At 33.2% G+C, this 24,564-nt stretch overlaps 2 protein-coding genes across 2 annotated transcripts in view; both read left to right on the forward strand.

Annotated features, from left to right (window-relative positions):
• The window catches only part of LOC123540439 (phosducin-like protein 3), a 478,889-nt gene that overhangs the window by 391,988 nt on the left and 62,337 nt on the right, over nucleotides 1–24,564 (forward strand). The window lies entirely within an intron of this gene.
• The window catches only part of LOC123541127 (uncharacterized), a 38,344-nt gene that overhangs the window by 4,944 nt on the left and 8,836 nt on the right, over nucleotides 1–24,564 (forward strand). The window contains exons 4-11 of the mRNA XM_053526204.1: nucleotides 1,061–1,240; nucleotides 5,451–5,612; nucleotides 10,172–10,399; nucleotides 11,520–11,578; nucleotides 13,377–13,458; nucleotides 17,313–17,450; nucleotides 18,538–18,702; nucleotides 23,416–23,471. Coding sequence (XP_053382179.1) covers nucleotides 1,061–1,240; nucleotides 5,451–5,612; nucleotides 10,172–10,399; nucleotides 11,520–11,578; nucleotides 13,377–13,458; nucleotides 17,313–17,450; nucleotides 18,538–18,702; nucleotides 23,416–23,471 — 1,070 coding nt within the window. The remainder of the gene's footprint in view (nucleotides 1–1,060; nucleotides 1,241–5,450; nucleotides 5,613–10,171; nucleotides 10,400–11,519; nucleotides 11,579–13,376; nucleotides 13,459–17,312; nucleotides 17,451–18,537; nucleotides 18,703–23,415; nucleotides 23,472–24,564) is intronic.

Here is a 24,564-nt window from a genome sequence, read left to right on the forward strand (position 1 = left end):
CCGCCATAAGAAATTAATAATAATTATTCACAGATGTCACCAAGTCTTTCTACACTTTTGGAATATGAAGTACATATAAAGTTAAGTATAATAAAATTTTGATAAGTCTGGCTTGTAGTGCTGCTAGTTATTACCTTTTGAAATACTTTTTTGCACGACATAGCTACAAAAGTTCGTTAAATTAATCAAGGAATATTTCCATTTGTAGCGCACGAAGCGGTTGATAAAAAGTATTCATATTCTAATTACAATGTTGTTCCTTAATGAAGAGGTCAAAATTTACATTTTTTAACCCTTAAGCGTCTTCATCGCTGACTTTTTTTTATCGTTATTAGAACCGTATATGACCATTTCATAGATCAAATAAAATCTTGAAAGTAGATCCCTCAACAATTTTGAATTTAAGAGAAAACGAAATACATGCAAAGAAATTAGATATATACTTAAGCAAATACTTTAGTTTTTTATATCGTGCTTAGTTAAATAGAAATATCATATTTGCGTGAATATGTATATATATATTAAAAGTTACTCCTGGACAAGTATATAATAAATAAAAAAGAAAAACATCCAATGGGTTTCCCTCTATCTGTATTTCTGTACACCTCTTTCAACTCAAGGATGGCTGTTACAATTAGTGAAAGTTTAGTACTAATTTCTCCAAGATGTTTCGATGAATCATCTTCCATATTGACTGAAGCTGTTGATCCTGACAGTGAGCTCTCCGAGCTACTATCATCTGTCTTGGCCCGTTTAGGACCCATTGTAATGATCCTTGTCCAAGACAAATATGATAGAAAATATTAAAAGTTACTCCTGGACAAGTATATATGGACAGAAATACCCATTGGATGTTTTTCTTTTATATATATATATATATATATATATATATATATATATATATATATAGCAAATTAAATTACAATAACTGAATCAATGGAAGATTCTAAAATAGCAGACTTAGCTAAGCAATTACTTAAGTATTTTTGATGAAATTTTGGTCTGTGTGGTAACATTGTTATCATTATATTGTATTTAATATTGTATTTTCCTGTTGTAGTTGCTAAAGATGAGCCAGGATATCTTATTTCATTTGTACTACAACCTAAAACTGAAAATACAAACGATATTGTTACGAAGATAAAATCTTTAGTCGACATTGATTACGAGATGATGCTGTTTGGACTACCTTTTAATATGCATCTGGGAACTTTTAAAAACGGCACGACTCTGTGGAACTGTATGTATAATTTCCTAATCATCTTTAAGCTATTTGCTTCTTTTGAAATATATAATGTGCTCATCTTTTTTTTCGGCGACGCCGTCTAAATTCGTTTTCGTTACCTATGCCACGTGACTTCAGTTTGCAAATCAAACTGCTTGATAACGCATTATAGATAATTTATCAAAATGGAAGATTTATGCAACACTCTGCCTGATTGGACGAGAGTGTCAATTTCTTTCACTCTGTTGATTGTGCTACGCTGAGTGAAATGTAGACAAAGCGTTTATCCTAAACGACGCTGTTCACAGTTTTAAAGCTAACTTTGGCTCAGTATATTTAGCAAGAATATTGATATATCTCAAAATGATAAGTAAGTTTAATAAATATGATAAAAACCTGTTCAAATACCAACATATATCAAATTAAAGAAAGAGCTGAATACGGTCTGCGTATCACATGAATAAGGGTGTGATAAGAGTCTTTTATGTAGAGAAGTGCTTTTTAAAAGATTTTCCTTGTTACAATTGTCGTCTGTATATGAAAAGTTTTCTTGCTTTTGTGACTTATTCAGATTGCATATTAAAATGAGTACTTGTTTGCTTTGATGTATTTGTTATAAATTATTTAACTGATTTATTATATATGAATATTTTTCTTTAGTATGGTATGCAAATATTGAACTCAGTTGAAATCTGTTTCATTATATATATGCTATATAATGACTGAATCTCATTACACTGAAATGAAGGTACGCTGCATACAGTTTATCTATGTGATATGACTATACGGTGAAACTTTGCTTACGAAACAGAAATATTGAAATAATTACAATTGTATGTTTTGCTTGACCTTCACTTTTTTATAGGTGTGACGTCATTGTTCAAAGATTCATGAATAGCGAATATGCATTTGTGAAAGCCGGATCAGTTGGCCTATTTTAGAAATAAATGAAAATAATAAATAAAAAAATCCTATAATTGATTTTTTCTCATGTATTCTAATCAAACTTGATTTGTAGCATCTTTATTAGGCCCGCAGCCAACTTTGTTCAGCTGGGACATTTGACCCCTTTTAGGGGCTGCTAGAGCTAAAACTAGAAATGCCTTTGACTTCATCTCAGTGTTGTAATATTTTCTGGTTCTTCGGGATCATTGATTTCAATTCATTTAGATTAGAAGATTGAATACCGCTTAAGCCGGTGCTAGGGGGCGTGGGCAGTGTTGCATTTTCCATTACTGCTCATGAACAGACTCAATCAAACCGAGTCTGCAATTTTCACTGTTTGCCTTGTTTTCGGTGCTTTCGAGGGATCTACTTTCCAGATTTTACTTATACAGCGTCTCATGAACAGCTTGGTGGATCTTTGTCATACTTGGTCTGGAGCATCATTATAAGGTCCTCTTCCAAATTTATTTATATAGGAACTTGGGTCCTATTAGGGACCACTATAGTTAAAAGTAGATATGCCTTTCTTCGCATTAACCACTAAAATGTAATGGATTTTTATCAAACTCGATGTGTAACAATATAGTAAGGTCTCCTGCTATTTTGTTACAAATGGGGATAGGGACCAATTTAGCTAAAAATATAAACACGTTTAATGACCTCTTCTCATGAACCGCTTCATGAATCTTCATCAAACTAATGCTGTAATTATTCGTCTAAGGATAAACGAAACAAAATTGCAACCCTACGAAACCTTTGAGAAAAATTAAAAGAGAACCATTTAAATTGTTAAAGTGCGGTGTTTAGTTTTGCAATTTGAAAAATGTTAGATGAAAGATGAATGTTAGATGAAAAATTCACAAACTTATTTCCTTATTACAATTCGCCGACTATCATTTTTAAAGATATTTCTTGTTGTGAACTGCTTTATCATTAGATATTGATTTAAATCTAGATAATTTATAACACAAATATCAAACCTGGTTATACAGCCCACATCAAATGCATTTAACTTGGTTAGACATATAAACTAACTATCAGCAGATTTACTGTCATTAGTTAAACATTCTTTGTTGTGGCATTACATGTTCGTTTGTACAAATATCATGTTTACATGGATATTTAAGAAATAATATATAGCCAAATCGTGTTTTTTCTCACTGCTTATACACGGTTGGCGGTTATACACCGGGCGTAATAATTTCACGAGGGTGGAGGGGGGGGGGGGCGTAATAATTTCACGAGGTTGGAGGTGGAGGGGGCGTAACCCGAGTGAAATTTCATTCGACGTAGAACCGCACGAGTATATAAGTGTTCAAACACAGTTTTACTATAACTTATTTCGATTCTAATATGTCTTTTATTGTAAAATATACATCAAATATGATAGAACTGTTTTGGCGCACCAAATGGCGGGACTTCACGCTTCATTGTTTATACAAAACTGGAAATGGTAAAACGTCTTGCGGAATAGTTCCATTAGGGCGCAAATGATTGTGAACTATTCTACACAAGTAATATCAAACCCCGGCCGTATTTGTAGATTAATTAAGACAGTCATGCTGTTTGACATTTCGTTTTAAACATATTTTTAAGTCAAGTATTTGATTAAATTTGAAATGCGTACATGGCGCTAAATATTACTCAGCAACCGCAGGTTGGAATTTAGCGAAACTTCATAGGAAGTTTCACTTTCAAGAGCAGATGCGCATATTGTCTTCGTGTTTGGTTGGATGATATTTCACAGAGTTATTGCCCTTTGATTATTCATTTATGGTTCTGTCTTTAGAATAAGTGAATTTCTATTTTCTGTTGTTTTATAAAAGTCAAGTTTTGTTTATGAAAGAAAAAAAGTTAAATAAATGGTGAAACCAGAGAAGTAACTGTGGAAACAAGAAAATTTGTTTTTCACAATTCAACAATAACTAGGTTTCTCCTACATGTAATCATTTCTACTTTTGAATAAGTACTGAGAACATAATATATTTGTATTGTCTTTTCATGCTTTTAACATTTTCGACAACATCAACAATAAGGCTAAAGCTAAAATTTTTACTAGGTAATATTCCAATGCCATCGATTTTAAAACTTTAAGGTTCCTTCATTTTTGGAATAGTGTTATTTTATGAGCTATTTTGATATTTTCATTTGCCTGTTTCTCTGAGTATGGGATACTTATAAGAACATGAAATAAAGGGTTATTCCATTTCATACGAAGGGGTCTCCGTGACCGTAAAGTTTTACATCTCTTCACTAATACAACTACATGTAGTTGACATTGTATCAAATATATAAAGAAACATGTTCAAGCCGACACCTGAAGAACGACAAACCTCAGGAACACTGACCTGTAACCTACTGGTCTCCAAAACAAGAGAGATCATCTACTGAAAACATGCTACCATCTCATAAAGTGTGACCTCTGTTAGACCAAATATTCACAAGAGTTCGATCAGAAACAAAGTGGTTTACCTGCCGGCTGACAGCCAAACTGAAAACGAACGAAACAATAAAGATCTTCAAATAGTGTCTTCCTTTTGTTAGAAGTTTAAAACTGGTCGGGAGAGCGTTACAGTTTTCTGAAATAAAGGGTGTAAAAAAATGTTCGTTTCGGTAATGAAAATGGCGATATTATCTTACTGAGATGTAAAAGAAAACAGAGAAGATTCATACCATTCTCTGAAAGACGACATATGACTATGATTAGGGTTGTACTATTGAATAGGTTGAGATGAATGTATGACATTCGGTGAAAATCTTCCCTTGCGTACATTTTTCTTGTGTAGAAAATGGCATTTTTACTAAAATTTGTCGAGGTAGGCTACTTCCATACATAACAACACAAAAAAAGTTATTTGCTTAGTTTTACATTATAGTAGTTGAATTTAAATTGTACAAATAATAATTCAGATCTGACATCAAATGTTTGTGTTAAAATCAACGAAAAATTTGCTTGTTTATTTTCAAAAATTGAAAATTTCCGAACTTAGTACTTAGATCGAACAAAATGTGTTTTTTTTTGTCTATTAAGAAAATTTGAAATTTACCAAATTTCTGCAGCGGGAAAACGTTTACATATCAGCATTTAATATGATTGAAAACTATATACACCATCCTTTCCATGATTTACTTTTCCATTTGGAACGAACTTTCCTTACATCCTTTGGTTACGTTTAGCCTCTCTGTCTATGGAAGATAATAATTTATTAATCTTTACACTCTATATTTTGTCCTGGTATTTACAATGCTGCAGTAAACTTGAAAGTCTGTTCTATTATAGGGATAAAAACTGTTATCAGCTTTGAACTGATGATGGAGTATGGATCGCTGGAACAAAAAGGCATATTAGAAGGCAAAAACATGATTGCCACATTCTTACATGACCGGTTCCAGATTTCTCTTCGAGATATATATGACATGACTTTAATGGATACAAAAGAGGGTAGGTTATATGTTATCGTCATTTGTGACAAAGAAATATGAATCACTTAAAGAAACATATTCTTAAAAGAAGTAAAAGTAATTATAGTTAGATATATAAATTTGACCAGCAGATTTACCTAAAGTCAGTGGGGTGTTGTGTGTGTGTGTGTGTGGGGGGGGGATACTGAAAGAATATAACACCCTTTGAGATTGTTAATGGTGTGACAAAGAAATATTTATTAACTCATTTAGCGATAAATAATAAATTATTGTTACTTCAGGCAGGTAATGCCTAAATCATTTACAGCGAAAGACGAAATTTGATGAGATGACAAAATAAATAGTTGAGTATGCAATGATAGAATTTGCGAAGGATGGATGGACGAAAGGAGACGGAAGGAGGGACGGATCAGCCAGCCGGTTCGTCAGTCGGTCGGTGGATGGATGAATTGATAATCATACATTCGGATTAAATGATTAGATGGATGAAAGGATGGATGGGTGCAGACAAGACGGACGGACGACTGGATACGGACGGACAAGCGAGCAGATAGACCGATCGGTTTGTCGATTGATCGATATATTTGTCTGTAAACGGATGGGTCAAAACAAAAATCCTGAGAAAAAACTGCATCTGATGCATAATATACATTCTGATTTATTTATAAGTCGTACTAGACTAGCACTCCGTAATCTGAATTGTCGTGAGCCTTAGGCAGTACAACTCTCAAACCCATTCGGGTCGCGAAATTGCATTACAATCAAGAATGAATACTAAACTGATTAAACATTTACTATAATAGACAGACATGATGTAAATCTATATCAGTACTTCTAACTGCAAGTAAGCATTTTGGCTTATCATTAAAGTTATATAATATTTTAATGCCTTTTGAGCCCATGCTTTTGGTATCATTATCTGCTTAACAATAATTCGTAATTGACAGGACCATAATAATATTCTCGAATCACTACAGTCGCGTGCGTTATCGACTGCGAAATGATCAATCGCCCAAGTATCATTGAAAACTATAATTTATGTAATTTATATTTTCTTTTACAGTGGACAATACAATAATACCTATATTATATGAGCTTAACAGGTATCAATATTTTTGATATATTTTTTATAGCACACTTACATCGGAGAAACTTAGCGATAACATCATAAACAAGGTCCGTTTTCAGACAAACGACCAAAATTCATCACAAGAAATGTTACAAAAAAAACCCAAGTGTGTTCAGATACAGTATCGTCTACTAAACATTGGACAACAATTTGTTAATGCATTTATTATGTAAATGCTGATTAATCTTATTTTAGTGGAATTGTTAAGGATGTATTTCAGGATAACCGCCATTTTGAAAAAAAATCCTTTGAATTTGTCTTTCTTACAAAATTTGTGCCGAAAAATAAATTCTAAATCACCAGTGTATAATTTAATCAAACAGATTGCACCTGTTGCGTAAAAATAACCTTTTTTGGCAGCTGATGTAACAGTTGTCGGTTAATCAGGTTTGGTTCTAATATTTTTCTGAGATTAGCTAAAATTGAAATATTTCATATTATCTAGGAAATATAAACTGAAACAAAAAGAACTAAAATATCAAAATTCACCAGTTTTTAAACGTTTTTTTCTTTCGAATGCACAGTGATCCAAACTCTTGTCTTTCCATTTTGAAGCATTATTATTGTAATTAAAGCAGCAAAATATATTGTTGTTTTTTAAATCTTAACATCAAAATGTTTTTAGATTTATGAAAAAAGTGGACTTGGTACTGTAAAAAGGAAGGAGATTTGTTAGTGACCTTAATGTTTATATAATACTGGTAGACACCTAAATTCCATATATAACATTAAATGGGATATAACATATCTTAAAAAGATCCCCCCAATATTTTTTTCACTGTTACTTAATTTCAGAGTGCTTAAACAGTAGTTGAAGAAAATGCCCTATAGAATAAAATCGTCCGCTGTGACCTGCTTTTATTTTTCTTAGATGCTATTTTTTGTTCAAACTCGCAGAGTATGAAACAATTCTTAAATGTCGAAATTATTGATCACACATTCTTAACCAGTCTAGCGATTTGATTGGTCTGTCCATTCAGATATCGTCTATGACTGGATGAGAGTGCATTATTGAAAGTTTTGCGGCGGGACAATTTCGATTATATATTCCATCGTCAAAAGAACTTACGAATATGCGTGCAGACATCTGTCAACAGCTTTCTACATGCCAGACACGGTCATTAGGTCACACGTTGCAGTTCAAATATCCGCCATCTGGCTTTGTCCGCAAAAAAATTATGTAACATGTACAATTTGGTGAAATGTTATAAAAAAACTGTAAATCAAAACTTCGCTTTAGATTCGATGACATTTCATTATTGGCGTAAGAGCATACGTTAAAGATATACCGGTATATACCCAGACCTTACCGAAGCCAGTACCAAGGGTGACATTAAATCAGAAGTTTTAATATCCCCCGCCGATGAAATCGGGAGGGGGGTATTGAAATGGCGCTGTCAGTCCGTCACGTCCGTCCGTCCGTGCGTCCGTCCGCAGCCATATCTCAGTAACTAGTTGGTAGAATTTCATGAAACTTGAAATAAACATGAACCAACATACTGCGATGATGCCCGTCAAGTTTTTTTTTTGTTTTTTTTTTATTGGTCAATTTTCCTTAGAGTTATTGCCCTTGATTTAATGAAAAATGCCCAGAAATGTCCATCCGCAGCCATTTCTCAGTAACTATTTTGTAGAATTTCATAAAACTTGAAATAAACATGCACCAACATACTGCGATGATGCCCGTCAAATTTTTTTTTGACTGGTCAATTTCCCTTAGAGTTATTGCCCTTGATTTAATGAAAAATCCACGTCTGCAGCAATTTCTCAGTAACAAGCTGGTAGAATTTCATGAAACTTGAAATAAATATGAATCAACATACTTCGATGATGCCTGTCATTTTTTTTAATTGGTCAATTTTCCTTAGAGTTATTGCCCTTTAATTGTTTAAAAATCTACAGATCTGTACATAACAAACCGACTAATTGGTAGAATTTCATTAAACGTCTTTCATTCTTTTCCATGAACATTTATTATAAACATGTGAAGTTGTGTACCCACACCTGGTCACCACCTTGCCTTGGTCGTATTTTAAATTAGAAAAACGCACTACTAGTATTAAAAGTATAGAAACTGCGTAAAGTCGTTCAGATAAGGTCCATTACCGAACCATTTTGTACCTCTATAACAAATAGGTCTTACACACAGACAGAGACAGACAGAGAGACAGACATAAACTTTTTAGCTCATCTGAGCAATGCCCAAGTGAGTTTTTGTGATCGCTCGATGTCCGGTATCCGTCGTCTGTCTGTCTGTCTGTCTGTCTGTCTGCCTGTCTGTCAACATTTAGCTTGTGTATGCGATAGAGGCTGTATTTTTCAACTGATCTTCATGTATTTTGGTCAGAATGATTATCTTCATGAAATCTAGGCCAGGTTTGAAAATGGGTTATCTGGGATTAAAAACTAGGTCACTTGGTCAAATCAAACCATTGTGTATGCGATAGAGCCTGAATTTTTCAATTGATCTTCATAAAATTTATTCAGAATGATTGCCTTGATAAAATCTAGAACAAGTTTAAATATTGGTTATCTGGGGAAAAAAACTAGGTCACTAGATCAAATCAAAGAAAAACATTGCGTATGCTATAGAGGCTGTATTTTTCAATTGATTTTCATGAATTTTGGTAGAATGATTGCCTTAATGAAATCTAGCTTGAGTTTGAATATGATTCATCTAGGGTCAGAAAGTAGGTCGCTAGATCGAATCAAAGAAGAACTTGTGTATGCAATAGAGGCTGTATTTTTCAATTCATCTTCATGAAATTTGGTCAGAGTGATGGCCTTGGTAAAATCTAGGTCAGGTTTGAATATGGGTCATCTGGGATAGAAAAAACTAGGTCACTAGGTCAAATTAAAGAGAAACATTGTGTATGCGATAGAGACTGTATTTTTTTCAGTTTGTCTACGTGAAATTTGGTCAGAATGATTGCCTTGATGAGATCTAGGTATTGTTTAATATGGGTCATCTGGGTTCAAAAAGTAGGTCACTAGGTCAAATAAAAGAAACCCTTGGGTATGTGATAGAGGCTATAATTTTCAATTGATCTTCATGAAATTTGGAAAGAATGATTGCCTTGATGAAATCTAGGTCAAGTTTGAATATAGTTCGTTTGGGGTCTAAATTTAGGTCACTAGGTCACACCTAATAAAATACTTGTTTAAACTCAAAAGACCATATTTTTGGTCCAATCTTAATCAAAATTGGCCAGAATATGTTTTCATGAATCACTATGTCAAACATGTTTACACTGTTATGGTGTGTTTCTCAGGTGAGTGACTTAGGGCCATCTTTGCCCTCTTGTTTCTGTTACTATTATATTGTTTTCTTAAACACATCATTATCGCATTATATCATCTGCGTTTTTAATTCAATTTTATTTTATTTTTATAGAATGTTTTTCTTACATCATCGATTTAATTCATGAAATTATTTTTAATTACAACAGGAAATACTGCTATCGAGTTTTCGGTACCACCAGTGATGACAATAGATAAACAGGTATTGTTGGCGAATATGGAGTTGTTCGTTGTAGGTCCGTGTAAGGATACGTGCAAACTGCCCGTCGGTACGAACACAAAAGATGAATGTAAATCCTGCGGATTCGTTATCCTATTTGGGACAAATGTATACCCGAACCAACAGTCCTTCCAGTCAAGACAAGAAACATGGACAGGTTTAATTACTTTTTGTGAAACGCATATACTGAATGGACCACTCGAAATAAACACTCTTTTTAATATTTGCATACGTCTATGGCATGTCAAACGTTGCTAAATTATATATGTATGTTAATATTATTATTGTATATTTGTTATTGTTATTCAATGTCGTGTCATTCATATTCTAAAAGTCATTATTGTTATTCTATATTTCGTTATTCTTATTGTATCTTTGATATTGTTATTCAATGTCGTGTCATTCATATTCTAAGTCTTACCATTGTTATTGTATATGTCGTTATTCCTATTGTATGTTCGATATTCTTATGTTGAAAGTCATTATTGTTATTCTATATTTATAAGAATAACGAAATACAGAATAACAATAATGACTTTCAACATAAGAATATCGAACATACAATAAGAATAACGACATATACAATAACAATGGTAAGACTTAGAATATGAATGACACGACATTGAATAAAATTATCAAAGATACAATAACAATAACGAAACATAGAATAACAATGATGACTTTTACCATAAGAATATCGAACATACCATAACAATAACAACATATACAATAACAACAGCAAATTTTAGAATATGAATGACACGACATTGAATAACAATAACAAACATACAATAATAATAACATACATATATAATTTAGCAACGTTTGACATGCCATGCATATACGGCGTTTGGTTTGTTTTCAATAGTAAGTAAATGTATAAAATTGACTTTAAACGATTCGTCATATGGATAGTTTCCAATATAAAGAAGGGTGCATGAATTCAAGCTGTGATTTTATTAGGACACCTGGGTAGAACCTTCGACACTCTGCAAGCCAGCTGGATCCAGATGTGTGTGTGTGTGTGTGTGCTCGCGTGTGCGCGTGTGCGTGTGTGCGTGCGTGTTTCTGAGTGCGTGCGTGCGTGCGTGCGTGCGTGATCTAACACTTTGACAAAGACAAGAAGGAAAATGTGAAAGGATACATAAAGACATTTCGCCTCAAGAACCTCTACATGCCTTTTGTATTACATACTCAGGATGAAGAAATTGTAAAAATAAGATGTTAAATTGAAATGTGATTATACACAATCATGCACCATTGCCTTTTTTTCACAGGAAACGAAAACAGATTTGAAATGGCGAAGATTGAACGGCAGTTGTGCCCGGATCACCAGGTTTTCTTTTCCTATTTCTTGTTTTGTTTTCTTTTATTATTTATTTATTTATTTATTATTATTATTATTATTATTATATTTTGTGTTTGGAAGTTTGCAACATGCTCGTCAGTTAAGTTGTAACTGATTCAAAGATAGCTAATTTATATGTTCAAACGCGTCAAAAATCACTTTCTACGATATACAAGAGTAAGTGCATTTGTCATGGGCACCTGCAAAATGGATACTGTTCGACAGAAGTCCGCGTCGCTGAAAAGTTGTTCTTTGATTTAATTTGACCATTCTCCCTATAAATCAGCTTTGTCCATTGTACACTAGAGCTTACAAGGAAGGAATATATCTAACAGTCAGTGCTTTCTGAAATACGCATTAGTTTCAGAAGTACCTCAACAAAGTAAATTTTTCTGCAAATAAATCGAATAAAAACAAGTATCATTATGACACAAGTCTTATTCAAAAGCTGTGGTATTGTACAAAAGTGAAAAGCAAATATTTTCAAGCTTAATCAAAATTCTCCGTGTAACCATGATCGTGCGTGAGTGCGGTGTAAATGTGATCCTTTGAACGTTTATGTTAGTTTATTTGTTCATTTTGTAACATTTCAAAACTCAACTTTGGAATCTTGTACACTCATGAGTAGAAAGTTTCGCACGAATTTATAATGAAAGCAGGTTTTTGCAAATGAGATAAACGAACAGTTTTGGTTATTTCATTAGGCTTTTATTTATTTTTTTATGATTTTATATTTTTCAGCGTATTCGAGTAGTGAAAACTGTATTGGAATATTCGTGTAATGAACGAATATTCGTTGCCATCCTTAGTAGAAACTGATGTTCTTGTCTACCAATGTTTAAAATAAACATCAACAAAACATTTAAGCTGCAAAAGAGTTTTTTTACTCATAGTGCAAACTGTCTTATAACATTTATTTATACTGTTGGGTTTAACGTCACACCAACAGTTATAGGTCATATGGTGACTTTCCAGTTTCAATGGTGGAGGAAGACCACTGGTGCCCCTCAACGAATTATTTCGTCACGAGCGGACATATTGGTAGAACCACCATAAGCCAGCTGGATGACTTCCTCACTCATGTGAGAATTCAACGCCCAGAGTAAGGTTCGAACCCACATCGGTGAAGGGCAAGTGATTTGAAGTCAGCGACCTAACCTTAACCACTCCGCCACGGAGGGCCCCGTCTTATTACAGAAAACCATTCCTTGCAGAAGAAACCTCGAAACGGGTGCATAATTCAGAGCGTATTGAACTATCCTTTTAACTTTAACGTATGATGAGTAGGACTGTTTTAATAGAGGATAACCTAAATAGATTTGAAAAATACAAAATACTATTCAAAATTTGAAATTATCCATTTAGCAGGTTCGAATGTCGTACATACCTATCCCTGTTGTATAAAAGGCTATGATCATAAAGATAAATATCATGGTTCTTCCAACATCCATTTTCAAAGATGAGCTGTTTTATACTGACTATGAATATCTATTTTTATCAACGTCATAATTCAGCTGTAAAGAATACATTTCAACATTGACTTTATTGAAGGATCCTTGTGTACGTGTACAATTATGGCGTCGGTAACAGTAGGACATGCATTGAAATAGTTTGAAGCAATGATCTCTCTTCCCAGGAAATAGTATACATGAATTTAAATAGCACCATCGGATATACCGATGGTTTCTAACTAGATTGCACATGCATACATTAATAAAAACCTACATGAATCATTTTTGAATGACCTTATTTGTAAGTTGTCTTAGCACATTTCTCTTTTTTAAAGGAATTTTGCTCTAACGGGCAAAGTGAATCTAAGTGCGTTGGAATTGGAAGATGTGTATCAAACTTTTACAAGACCATTTCCGGTATGTGAAATAAGTATTTTCAAGACCATTTACGGTATGTGAAATAAGTATTTTCAAGACCAATTACGGTATGTGAAATAAGTATTTTCAAGACCATTTACGGTTTATTAAATAAGTATTTACAAGACAATTTACGGTATTTAAAATAAGTATTTACATGACCATTTACGGTAATAAGTAATAAGCATACTCATATACTGAAAGATGAAGTGTAGTCGCGATTTAATGAAAAAAATAGTAACTTACGGTCTGGGGAAAATGTTCCAGAAAAAATAAATAAATGTTACAAAATCATAACATACTTTGGAAAAATTTATTTAATCAATATTTGAATTCCCTCCTGTCACAAACATCACTCCTTTAACAATAAGTCAAGGCACTAGTATTTAAGTAGACTATTTTATATTTGATTTTAGCATTTGAAATAAACAATTTTAGTAGAAGTTGCGCATTGAATACTAGTATCTTTAAAATTTAATTATGGACCAAACAAAACCATTGTTGGTGTATTTTCTTCAGAATTACTTCCCTTTAGTATGATAATTACTTGTATTTTCTCATATTTTCCCACTGATTTCAAAATGAAATGTTATGAAAATTTAAATTAAATATTTTTTCATATTTATATTCATGCATCGACGTATAAGCAATCAACAACTGTGGATTTTTGTATATAGATCAATAATACAATATTGTTTATACATCATTGACAGATATCTAAACACTATGTTATACGGTATTATAGCAGGAAGGTCTAATACGTATCAAACAATCAGTTGTTCCAGATTATAGAAAGTTGTAATATTTAAATATAATAACTTCTGATATGGTGTACTTTGCAAAAATTACTTGTGTCAAATATAATTAGTTAAATGATAAAGGTTAAAAGGTAAAACAATGATAAAAGAAAGAATTTGAAAAGTAGTAAATCGTATTTTCATTTCAAAAATCTACATAATGTATATACTGAGACGTAATCGAGACTCTTGAGCCTATTCTTATGATAGATTCAAATATCTCTGGGGTTTATTTCAAAGACCAAACTAAGCAAAGTGAGAAATGTGCATCTTCATTTTCTATTGAGCTGTAAAGCAAATATCAAAGGCATGCTACCTAGACTCAAAATAGAAAATTGTCCATTTCAACTTTTTTCTTAACCATCAAAGTTGTGTATCTCTATTTGAGCATTTGTATGTAACGCACGTCGCTAAAGTCAAAAAAAGCAAGACATAAGAAATGTCATGAGAAAACCAACATAGTGGCTTTGTGCCCAGCATGGATCCAGACCAGCCTGCGCATCCGCACAGTCTGGTCAGGATCCATGCTGTTCGCTTTCAAAGCCTGTTGCAATTAGAGAAACCGTTTACGAACGGCATGGATCCTGATCAGACTGCGCGGATGCGCAGACTGGTCTGGATCCATGCTGGTCGCAAAGCCACTATGTTGGTTTTCTCATGGCACGGCTCATATAGAACTTATTACTCTCCGAAAACTGAAATATTTCAGTGTTGCTCCTCAGTAATGTTTGAATACGAGTTATCATAACATTCTTAGCCCTTACCATGCTAAACTGATATAATAAACGTGTCCATCGTTCAATCTGGACAGTGCCATTAACTTTTAAAAGGGTGCTTACCAAATAAACACTGACTGAATGGCAAACACTGGATAACGTGATCAGACTGTGTACAGGCTGATTTTGGTCTGCACTGGTCGCAAAGACAGAATCACTTGCCCCCGGCAGTCTCAGGGTTAAATTTCGTTTCAGTTGAACAAAATATGTCTTCTATATCTTAGGCGCATTACTTCTTGGAATAATAACTTTGCAGAATGGTTACATTTTTATGGAAACGTATTTAACAGGGTAAAAATTATAAAAGAATGACGTATTTAGAAAATTGAAATGAATATTATGACAGGAGATCATCGCTGTTTCTTTTCATAAACTATGAAAATCACTTGATCTCGTATGCAATTCATTGTAATACGAGACTATGTTGGTATTTCTGTAGTACAAATCTTTTTTGTTATGTTCCTACAGCAAGTTATAAATTGATCTGTTTGATTACTTATCAATATACATTCCTACAGCAAGTTATAGATTGATCTGTTTGATTACTTATTTACATACAGTTGAAACCCGATATCTCGTACTCGCTTGTTTTAAACATTCCTGTAATCTCGAAGGCATTTTCAAGTCCCGTCTTGATAACACTTTCTTAAGGAGGTAGGTTACCTTGATATTTGTAAGTGCGCATGTCCAACCGGAAGCTAACGTGACGATTTACGACGACGTTTACGACAAACTAAATGTGTTTGTATATCTATTCTTCTGGAAATAAATCTTGAACCTGCCTCCGATCTTATGTTTAATGGTTTAATAATGCAGAAATAATGAATGAATTGCCGCAGAAATGCTTCAAAACATTGTTGCCTTAAAACGACGGCATTGACGTCATGACGTTACGTGTCAGTTACCGCGCAAAATTAATAGCTTTTTCTTTTGAAAGTACGTTATTCTGTGCCTTTTCTTTATTTGAACTATTTTTAAACAGCCATTATTTGCTGAAATACTTTTTATTAGTCTTTTGCTCTGAAAAATGATCAATATTTTGCTTCTTTTATGTAATTATATTGAAATGTTATGCGGAATGTAAGAAAATGGATGATGGTGACTGATGTGATTGGGAATATAGTTGGCTGAAAGGTAACTTATTACGGTCATTTACAAACAAAAATTGGGCAGTTTGATTTGCTATACCTATTTCCCAGTTTCCGTTGATAATTTGTTACTTAAATACTAAAACTAAGCTCTAAAATTGTTCAGATTTCAGTATAAAATTGTGGTGTCTTGAATTAAATTGATGTTACCATGGAAACGAAGCCCATGACCTATATGTCTAATTGTAAAATTCAAAAGCGTTGACACTGGTCTATTTAAGGAACACAGCTTCGGCTTTTTATTTTCATTTCAACAATATCCATGAGAATAATAGCAGCATGCAGAACGATTTTTCAATAAAAATGTCAGACGACATGCACTGCTGTAAGTATTTTAAGCTGTGAAATTTGTTAAATTAACTGCAATTCATACGAAAATATTACTAACGTTAGAAATAAGATGTTTTAAAGCTACATTAACAAGAAAGGTAATTTTATATAATATTTTTTTTTATAAGAAATTACGATAAAAAGCAACATATAAGCTATTTTAAACATCTCTGTTGCCGTGGTTACTCTAAACTTTAAGAAAAACATACTACCATGTAAAGTTCTTGGTATTTTGCTAATCATATTGCCCAAATATTCCATGTTGGTCAATAAAAAAATGGCACTGAAGCCGTCGAAAAAACCCGTTTTCATACATAATTGTTGAAAAATGAGAGAAAATGCGTTACCATGGAAACACGAGCCCCGCGACATATACATTTTTAGCTTTTATTAGAAAGCTAATGCGCATACTAGTAAAACTATTAATTATGCAGACTTCTACGGATAACAATGAAACCAAAACACACTGAAAAGTGTTAAATATCCGTATTTTCCTTCTTCTTTCTATATGAAATACCTTAAGCGGGTCATGTACTTCAAACCTGGATAAAACTTGTACTTGAAGGGACAGAGATAAACGGAACTGAGATTGTAGCAGTTAAAACAATAAATTACACGAAATACAAAAAAATCACTGCGGTTCAACGAATTTGAATTTACCCTGGTAACAAGGTAACCTACCTCCTTAAAATATAATTGTAAGTCAAATTTCTAGTATCTATAAATAAAACCCTAGATCCCTTTGAACCTGAGATACCGGGTTTCAACTGTATTTGTAAAATCTGCAATCTAATTTTTTACAGGGTCCATTGAAGTTCATGGAAGCATTAGGCTTTTAGATCTTTACGGTATAGACTTTGCGATTAACGCAGTAGAGGAAAGTATGGCTACGTTACACGGATTTTGTAGGAGTGCTGTACGTGCCTCATTGTTTGGTCATGGTGAGAGTTTTTTTGTTTTGCTTTGTTTTTATGTGGATTTAACGTCAAACTAACACAATTATAGGTCATTTAGCGACATTCCAGCTTTCATAGTGGAGAAAGACCTCTAGTGCATTATTTCATCACGGGAGAGCACCTGGGTAGAACCAAACCACCGACCATCCGTAAGCCAGCTGAATGACTTTCTCACATGAAAAATTCTATGCTCCAAGTAATGCCCGAGTCTAAATCGTTGAGGAGCAAATAATTTGAAGTAAGCGACATTAGCCACTAAGACACGGAAGCCCCCTACGATAAAGATGAAAATATAGTACCAGAGATCAGTCAGTGGCACATATATTAATCATACCTTGTATTTATGTATGCACCTGTATGAATGATCATATAACACATATAATTTCCAACTTAAATAATGGATCTAAATTTATTTTATTAGATTTTCTGATATTATACAATATGCATGTACTTGACAATTATTTCAGTTTGATACGTTCTTCCGGAATTCATATCTTTATCAATAGCATGACAGGTAGAGCTTAAAAGCTTAAACACCATGCTGGGAAATGATCAGATCAAGACTTTAGTATTATACTCGGTCTTTAACGTTATATACAAGAACTCAACTTTAGTTTTTATTTTTTTTTATGATTTAAAGTTTTAGGTACTATCTAAATAAAATGTTTTAGAATTCAATAACCGAGTATACATTTGCAATAAATACCAACAAAAATAGAACTCTAAACCTTGCCCAAAGACATTTTCTGCTGCTATAAACATATATAAGTGGAGAGGTACTAGTAGTTAAGGTGCCGGGCGCTCAACCTGGAGGTTGTTTGTTCGGATCCCACTGGGGTCGCGACCATGCCTTGTCATATGACACCAGCGTTATTTTTTCCAGGACGAGGACTCGAGATTGATTAAAAAAGCTTCAAACTTAGATCACAGTCTAGCTTGAATATAGTTGTATTAAATTAACATATATAAACAAGATTTCGAATTTTCTGTCATAAATTAACTAATTTAAGGTGAATTATATAATTTCTAAACAACAGTACCAGGTAAATATTCAAAGACTGATTTTTATTAGGTAGAGCCAAATTTGGAATAGCTTTATCGATATATCCTTCTCCTGGGAGGGATGAGGCTTTTGGGAAGTTTCTTCACATGATAGAGAGCAATGACGAAATAGAGGTTTCAGGTCTTACTGTGTCCAAAGTTGAAGGTTCACTCTCCGTAAAATATCTGGATCCACGTAAGTCCTATATCATTAGTTTAAATAGTTCTGTACATGAAAATCTTATCTGTGGCATATTACTCAGACATACTGAAATGTTTATGCACACGTCACAATAATAAACAATTTTGCGGTCCCTTTGGATTTTGTTTTATATACATAGCATACACATTCAAGAGACAAAACAAAAAAAGATTAAATTAGGAAAACGTCATAACTACTCGTACACTTGCCAAAATGGTAATTCAAGTGCTATTTTAATACGTGTGCTTAAAAAACCGAAACATAACAAAAACGTCCTCTAAATGGCCTCGATAACTGTAATAGAATCGCTCTACGGGTAAATCTACTTTAATCTGCGGGTAAACCAATATTTTATAAGAAGCTAGTAGTGTTCAGACTTCAGACATCAGACACTTATTGGCTTAATGAAATATTTAAGAATATTTTACTTGTATCTACATGTACGAAAAAAGAACCTGTTTTAAAAGACCTGTATTTTGAAATTACAGCTGTAAAAGACCTGTAAGTTGAAAATAACCAGAAATACAGTTGAAATTTACAGGTGTAAAACAATGGCAGGTTTCAAACATACAGCTGTAAAAATGTTAGTTGAAAGTTACAGCTGTAAAATGGTCATGTCTCAAAATTACAGCTGTAACTTTTTTGGAGGGAAACATGAGTATTTTCAGCCATCTTTAATGCATTTTGCTGGGATATAACTGAAATTCACAAAGCAAAGACAACAACATCATCTAAAATATTGGAATTTTAGCATTATCTAATACAGTTGTAAAAGGACATGTGTAAGCACATTCATTAACGTTAATTAGTGCTTTATCACTATTTATACACGATGGGCGGTTATACGTCGGGCGTAATAATTTTTTCGGACGACGTATAAGCGCCCGAGTGGAGGCCAACCATAAGGCATAAACGGTTTAAATTTAACATTGTGTTTGCCACCGACGGTTACGATAATGTGCTCGAATGTGTTCTTTTCGTTGTTCATTTTGTTTTTGTTGTCTATAAGTATTATTTCGTCTATATTTTGTCAGATTCCCATGTAAGAATTACGTTCTAGTTGTCTCACTAATTGTTATTCCCGACGTAGCAAACCCTATATGTTTTTCACCATCTATAGTCTGCAATATGCTAACACTGCCTTTCTCAAGTGAATTAAGATGATTCGTCTCAACAGTACCCTATGCTTGCCTTAGTTTGATACGGAAAATCCATAATGTTTCAGATTTTGCAAACAGCTTTGCCACACAGTTATTTAGTGTTTTGTGGTAGCCAGCCTTTCTATACTTTCAGTACTTTGATTTTATGAGTATTTCACTGTCTTTGTAATAAAAATAAATAAAAAAATAATTTCTTATGTAGTAACAACTCATTTAACTGCGGTTTTCTCATAAATGAAAACAAAATAAAACAAGTTAAAGCATAGCAAAAGTTCCTTCTAGGGCACATCTATATAAATATATAATGATCATCTTGTAAAATTTTGGTTGCAATATCTGTTTTATACTGCCAAAAATGTCAAGTAGGTATTTACGCTAGTTATTGTTTAACATAAATTGTTAAATCCATCAACAAATTAAATCTGTTACCACTTTCAGTTGAGTAAATACGACAATAAGACATTGACCCGGTCAAGGCTGATCACTACCAAATAGAATGTAAGCCTCCGCTGGTCTGTCACAAGTAGTCCAAATATAAATAGTACTAATCATTTTTCCTTTCCTAGTGCATTTTCTCGATAGCAACGTGCTTACTTTTACCCTACCGCGTTTCAGTATCACTTTGCATTCTATTGAAATCGGCATGTTCCTATCGCATGCAAGGTAAAAATGGCGGCATAAGAATTTTATGTCTCGAAAAGAGAAATTGAAAGAAGCGAAAAGTAGTAAATTCAGCCGGTTGTATTTAACTAACTGTAGTTTTCTTATATAAAAGTTAACATACCCTTTTCTTTTTCTTTTTGTAAAGTAGCGATCTAGTTCTTTATGGGAATATAAGTCTCTGAAAACCTGATATGCTAGAAAATGTCGAAAAACCGTTATGAAGTAAGTGGATTTTATATGAAATAAAGAACAGCTGGATTTAGTGGTGTTCAACCTCAATCATTACAATTCGATGCGCATAATTACAGGGTCGCAATGGGGTTTGTTTTCGCATATTATTCATGCATTTGAAAGTAACGATAATATTTAGTTGTTTACATTTTTGCTGATATATGTCTATCTGTTTGTACATATGTTATGTTCTTCGAGAATGGAGGAAATAAAAGAATCAATCAACTATTCTCGGGTATAGTAATATGTAATCCACGGACGCGTTCAGTCAGAGAGTCGCCTCAATTAGGAAAAAATAGTTTTAACGTCAGAGATTATTTCTAAGGTCACGGAGTTTGACTGGCCAGCTTGTAATGACAACAGCTTTCGATATCAGTAGCTCAGTCAAGTGTGACTTACCGAATTAAAATGTTCCTTCTCAAGAGAAGGAACAATAAAACTATTGTAATGACTTGCACTTATAGAAAGCCGATATTCATTTGAATTGGGTATTAATATAACTCTGATAAAAGTACTGAAAACAAAAAAAGTTTTGACAAGTATGATTACATGTTTTGTTAAATACTATCAGTATAAGACATATTTTTTCAATGGTCAGGTGATGATAAAATTTAATTCAATTTACAACACAGCACTAGTATTCCGTAATCGAAAAACATACCAAAAATATTTAGTTACATGAATATTGTACCCAAATGTACTAATACACTTTGATAATGTGGCAGTTGACCTCAATACAATCGACACTGTTTATTTTCCAATACAGGTAAATCCAATAATTGCTTTACAACAGACCTGTGACGGATTATTTTTGAACACCCCTGGACTTATTGGACTCAACTGCCACATTATTAGACTGGCATCAGTCGTTAGAGTAATAAATGTAAAGCACTTGGCCATAAAATCAATGCTCTTTGATAGCACTTTTTGTAAACAATATACAATATCTCTAACCTCTGACTCTGAGCCTACACGTCTTAGAGGAGTCATCAGCCAGGTACACTTGACCTTGTGTACGAGCCTAGAGAGAAAATAGTTTTGTTAGAAAATATCAGTGTCAGTATGCAGAAACAATAAACTATTCCAGATAACTTGATCTCAACAGACTTTGTAAGTCTACCACATTATCAAAGCGTATTAGTAAGTCACGCCCAGAATTAACCTGATACCTGTTGTTTTGTATGTAATACAGGAAATAAATATATCCTTATTTAGAAGAGTTTCGTCCTGAAACCTGGAATTTATCGTTTTACTGAGGAACTAAAATATTTTCAAATATTATGATGAGTTATCTCATTTATTTAACTAACAATTCTGTGACTTGACCTATATTTAACAAGCAGTTCAGTCACTTGACCTATATTTAACAAAGATATATTATTTAACTAACAATTCTGTCACTTGACCTATATTTAATAATGATATACTTTCTTAAGAAATATGACTTAAGATATTAGATATTAAAGGTAAAAGCTTTATATAATCAGCAAAACTATATGAGTACAGAACTGTTTCATGGAATTAAAGTTTATTTTAAATAATTTTGTCAATGACCTTTAACCTGAAACTTATATGAAATTCCTTGTACCTATACAAAGTGACGGTAAGAAGACGACTCGCAAGATCATGATTTCATTCAGGTGTTGACGAGTATGAAAGACTTCAGGCAAGATCATTGCAAACGTTTATCAACATTTTAAACTTCGATTTCTTTATGCTGACCCTTACATTTTAACTGCACAAAATAATTTTAGATCAGTCATTGAGTATATTTTGTTTTCATTTTTTCTCCATTCATTGTCCTGATAAAATACAACCTTTTTTTTCAAGCACAGTCCGAGATATGCAAGACCATGATCTATAGGACTTTCACCTCAATTGCTTTGATCAAAAGTAGGACATGTGTGCCAGGCTATTTTTTGATTATTTCATACGTGAATGCATCTTTTTTGTTACACTGTTATACTGACTGCGCTCTATATTAGGCAAGACACGAGTGGTCTCCGCCCTCAGTTTCCATGAGAACTGCTTATGGAGTTATACTGTAGACGAATAGACACACATGGAAAAATTTCTCGGTTAGGAACAACTTTGCTCAAGAAATGACTGTTCTGTTGATTGGCTAGTATTGTGATGCTGACGTTCATGTTGTAAACAGTTCTGTTACGTGAATCAATTCAATACAAAAATAAATCCATAACAAGCAATGCTTGGAATCGTTGAAAGCTATATTTGTATAGAAAGCATGTTATTGTCATCGTGTCAAATTCTAAATAAAGTCCATTCATCATTCATACATTTAGTTTCAAATATCACAATAATCGGTATGTTCCTAGTTTATGTGTTTGAATACATAAAATTATTGTTTATAGATATCTTATTACATAATTTGATGAAAGGCAATAAAAATTGTGTTTTTTTTTGTGGTTTTTATGTGATAAAAACAAATAGTATTTTTTTCCCTCAAATGAACGAACTTGAATTGCTCTTAATGTTGTCCCTTACTATGCTACGTTCTGTTATGAGGGGAAAGTCTTCTGTAATGTATGGAGTACTTTTTTACAAGTTATTGCTAAAATATTAAATTGCAAAACAGAAATATCATCAAGCTCAACAATATAAACTGATGGAACCAATGTAAATTTCTTTTCAGACAAACCAATCCCTAGATTTGTTGATAACGACTGCTTTGGGTGTTCCAGCTCAGAGGTATTGTTGTTTTCCGCATGTATGTTGAAAGGAATCGTTCAAATGCAATAAAGATCTAACTCTTACCTTGCTGTATTTATATCCATCATTCAATTTGGACAGTACTATTTATTATTCGAAGGGTTGTTCAATGAAAATTTACTGACTGAATAGCGAACAGAGCAGGATGTGCAGGCTGATCTTAATCTGCACTGGTTGCAAAGGCAGAATCACTGGCCGCTAGCAGGCTAAAGGTTAATAAGGATAGGTTATTAGCTTTGTATCGGGAAATATGCACGAGTTCTTCAATGGAAATATTGCGCGACTTTAGGAGCGCAATATTCTTCCGCCGAAGAACGAGTGCATATTTCCCGATGCAAAGATAATAACCTTTTTATTACATACGCATCTACACGTGTAAATATTATGAAAATATCATAAATATGTTCAATAGCCTGAATAGGATTGACAATACTGAACTAAACAGAAAAAATAATTGCAACAACACAAATTGAATTACGTCACGCATCCGATATGAAATTCAGGCGTCAGTGTATGGAAAATATTGACGTTTCCGGTACCAGCGTAACTTAACGAGGAATAGAAATGAGTAGGTAATAATAAGTTTTAACGTGTTAAATTATGTACATGGGAAATAGCATATTTCCTCAGGCAATTAGCATGTTTATGTAATTACATAAACCACCTCTTGTGCCTGTTTTGTGAACACACAATGTATAATATTCTAAAATAAGAAATATATCTTAGGAAAAGATTCAGGGTAGATGCAATTATAAAACGTAGTATGATGTCATAAAAGTAAGAGAGCATTGATGAATCATTATACAATTAAAAATTATGTAATCTGAACCTAAAGAAAAGTTGAACAACAATGATTCGAAAAGTTAACCCTAATAATGTTGGACACGATTGATTCTGCCTTTGCGACCAGTGTAGATCATGATCAGCCAGCACATCCGTACAGTCTGATAATGATCTGCAATATTCGCCATTCAGACAGTATTTTTTTTTGTAAGCACCCCATTTAACAATTATTAATGGTGCCGTCCAAATGGAAAGATTGACATGTTCATTACAGAAAAGCAGAGTAAGG

Source organism: Mercenaria mercenaria, chromosome 16 (assembly GCF_021730395.1).
Source record: "Mercenaria mercenaria strain notata chromosome 16, MADL_Memer_1, whole genome shotgun sequence".
In the NCBI taxonomy this organism is placed as follows: Eukaryota; Metazoa; Mollusca; class Bivalvia; order Venerida; family Veneridae; genus Mercenaria; species Mercenaria mercenaria.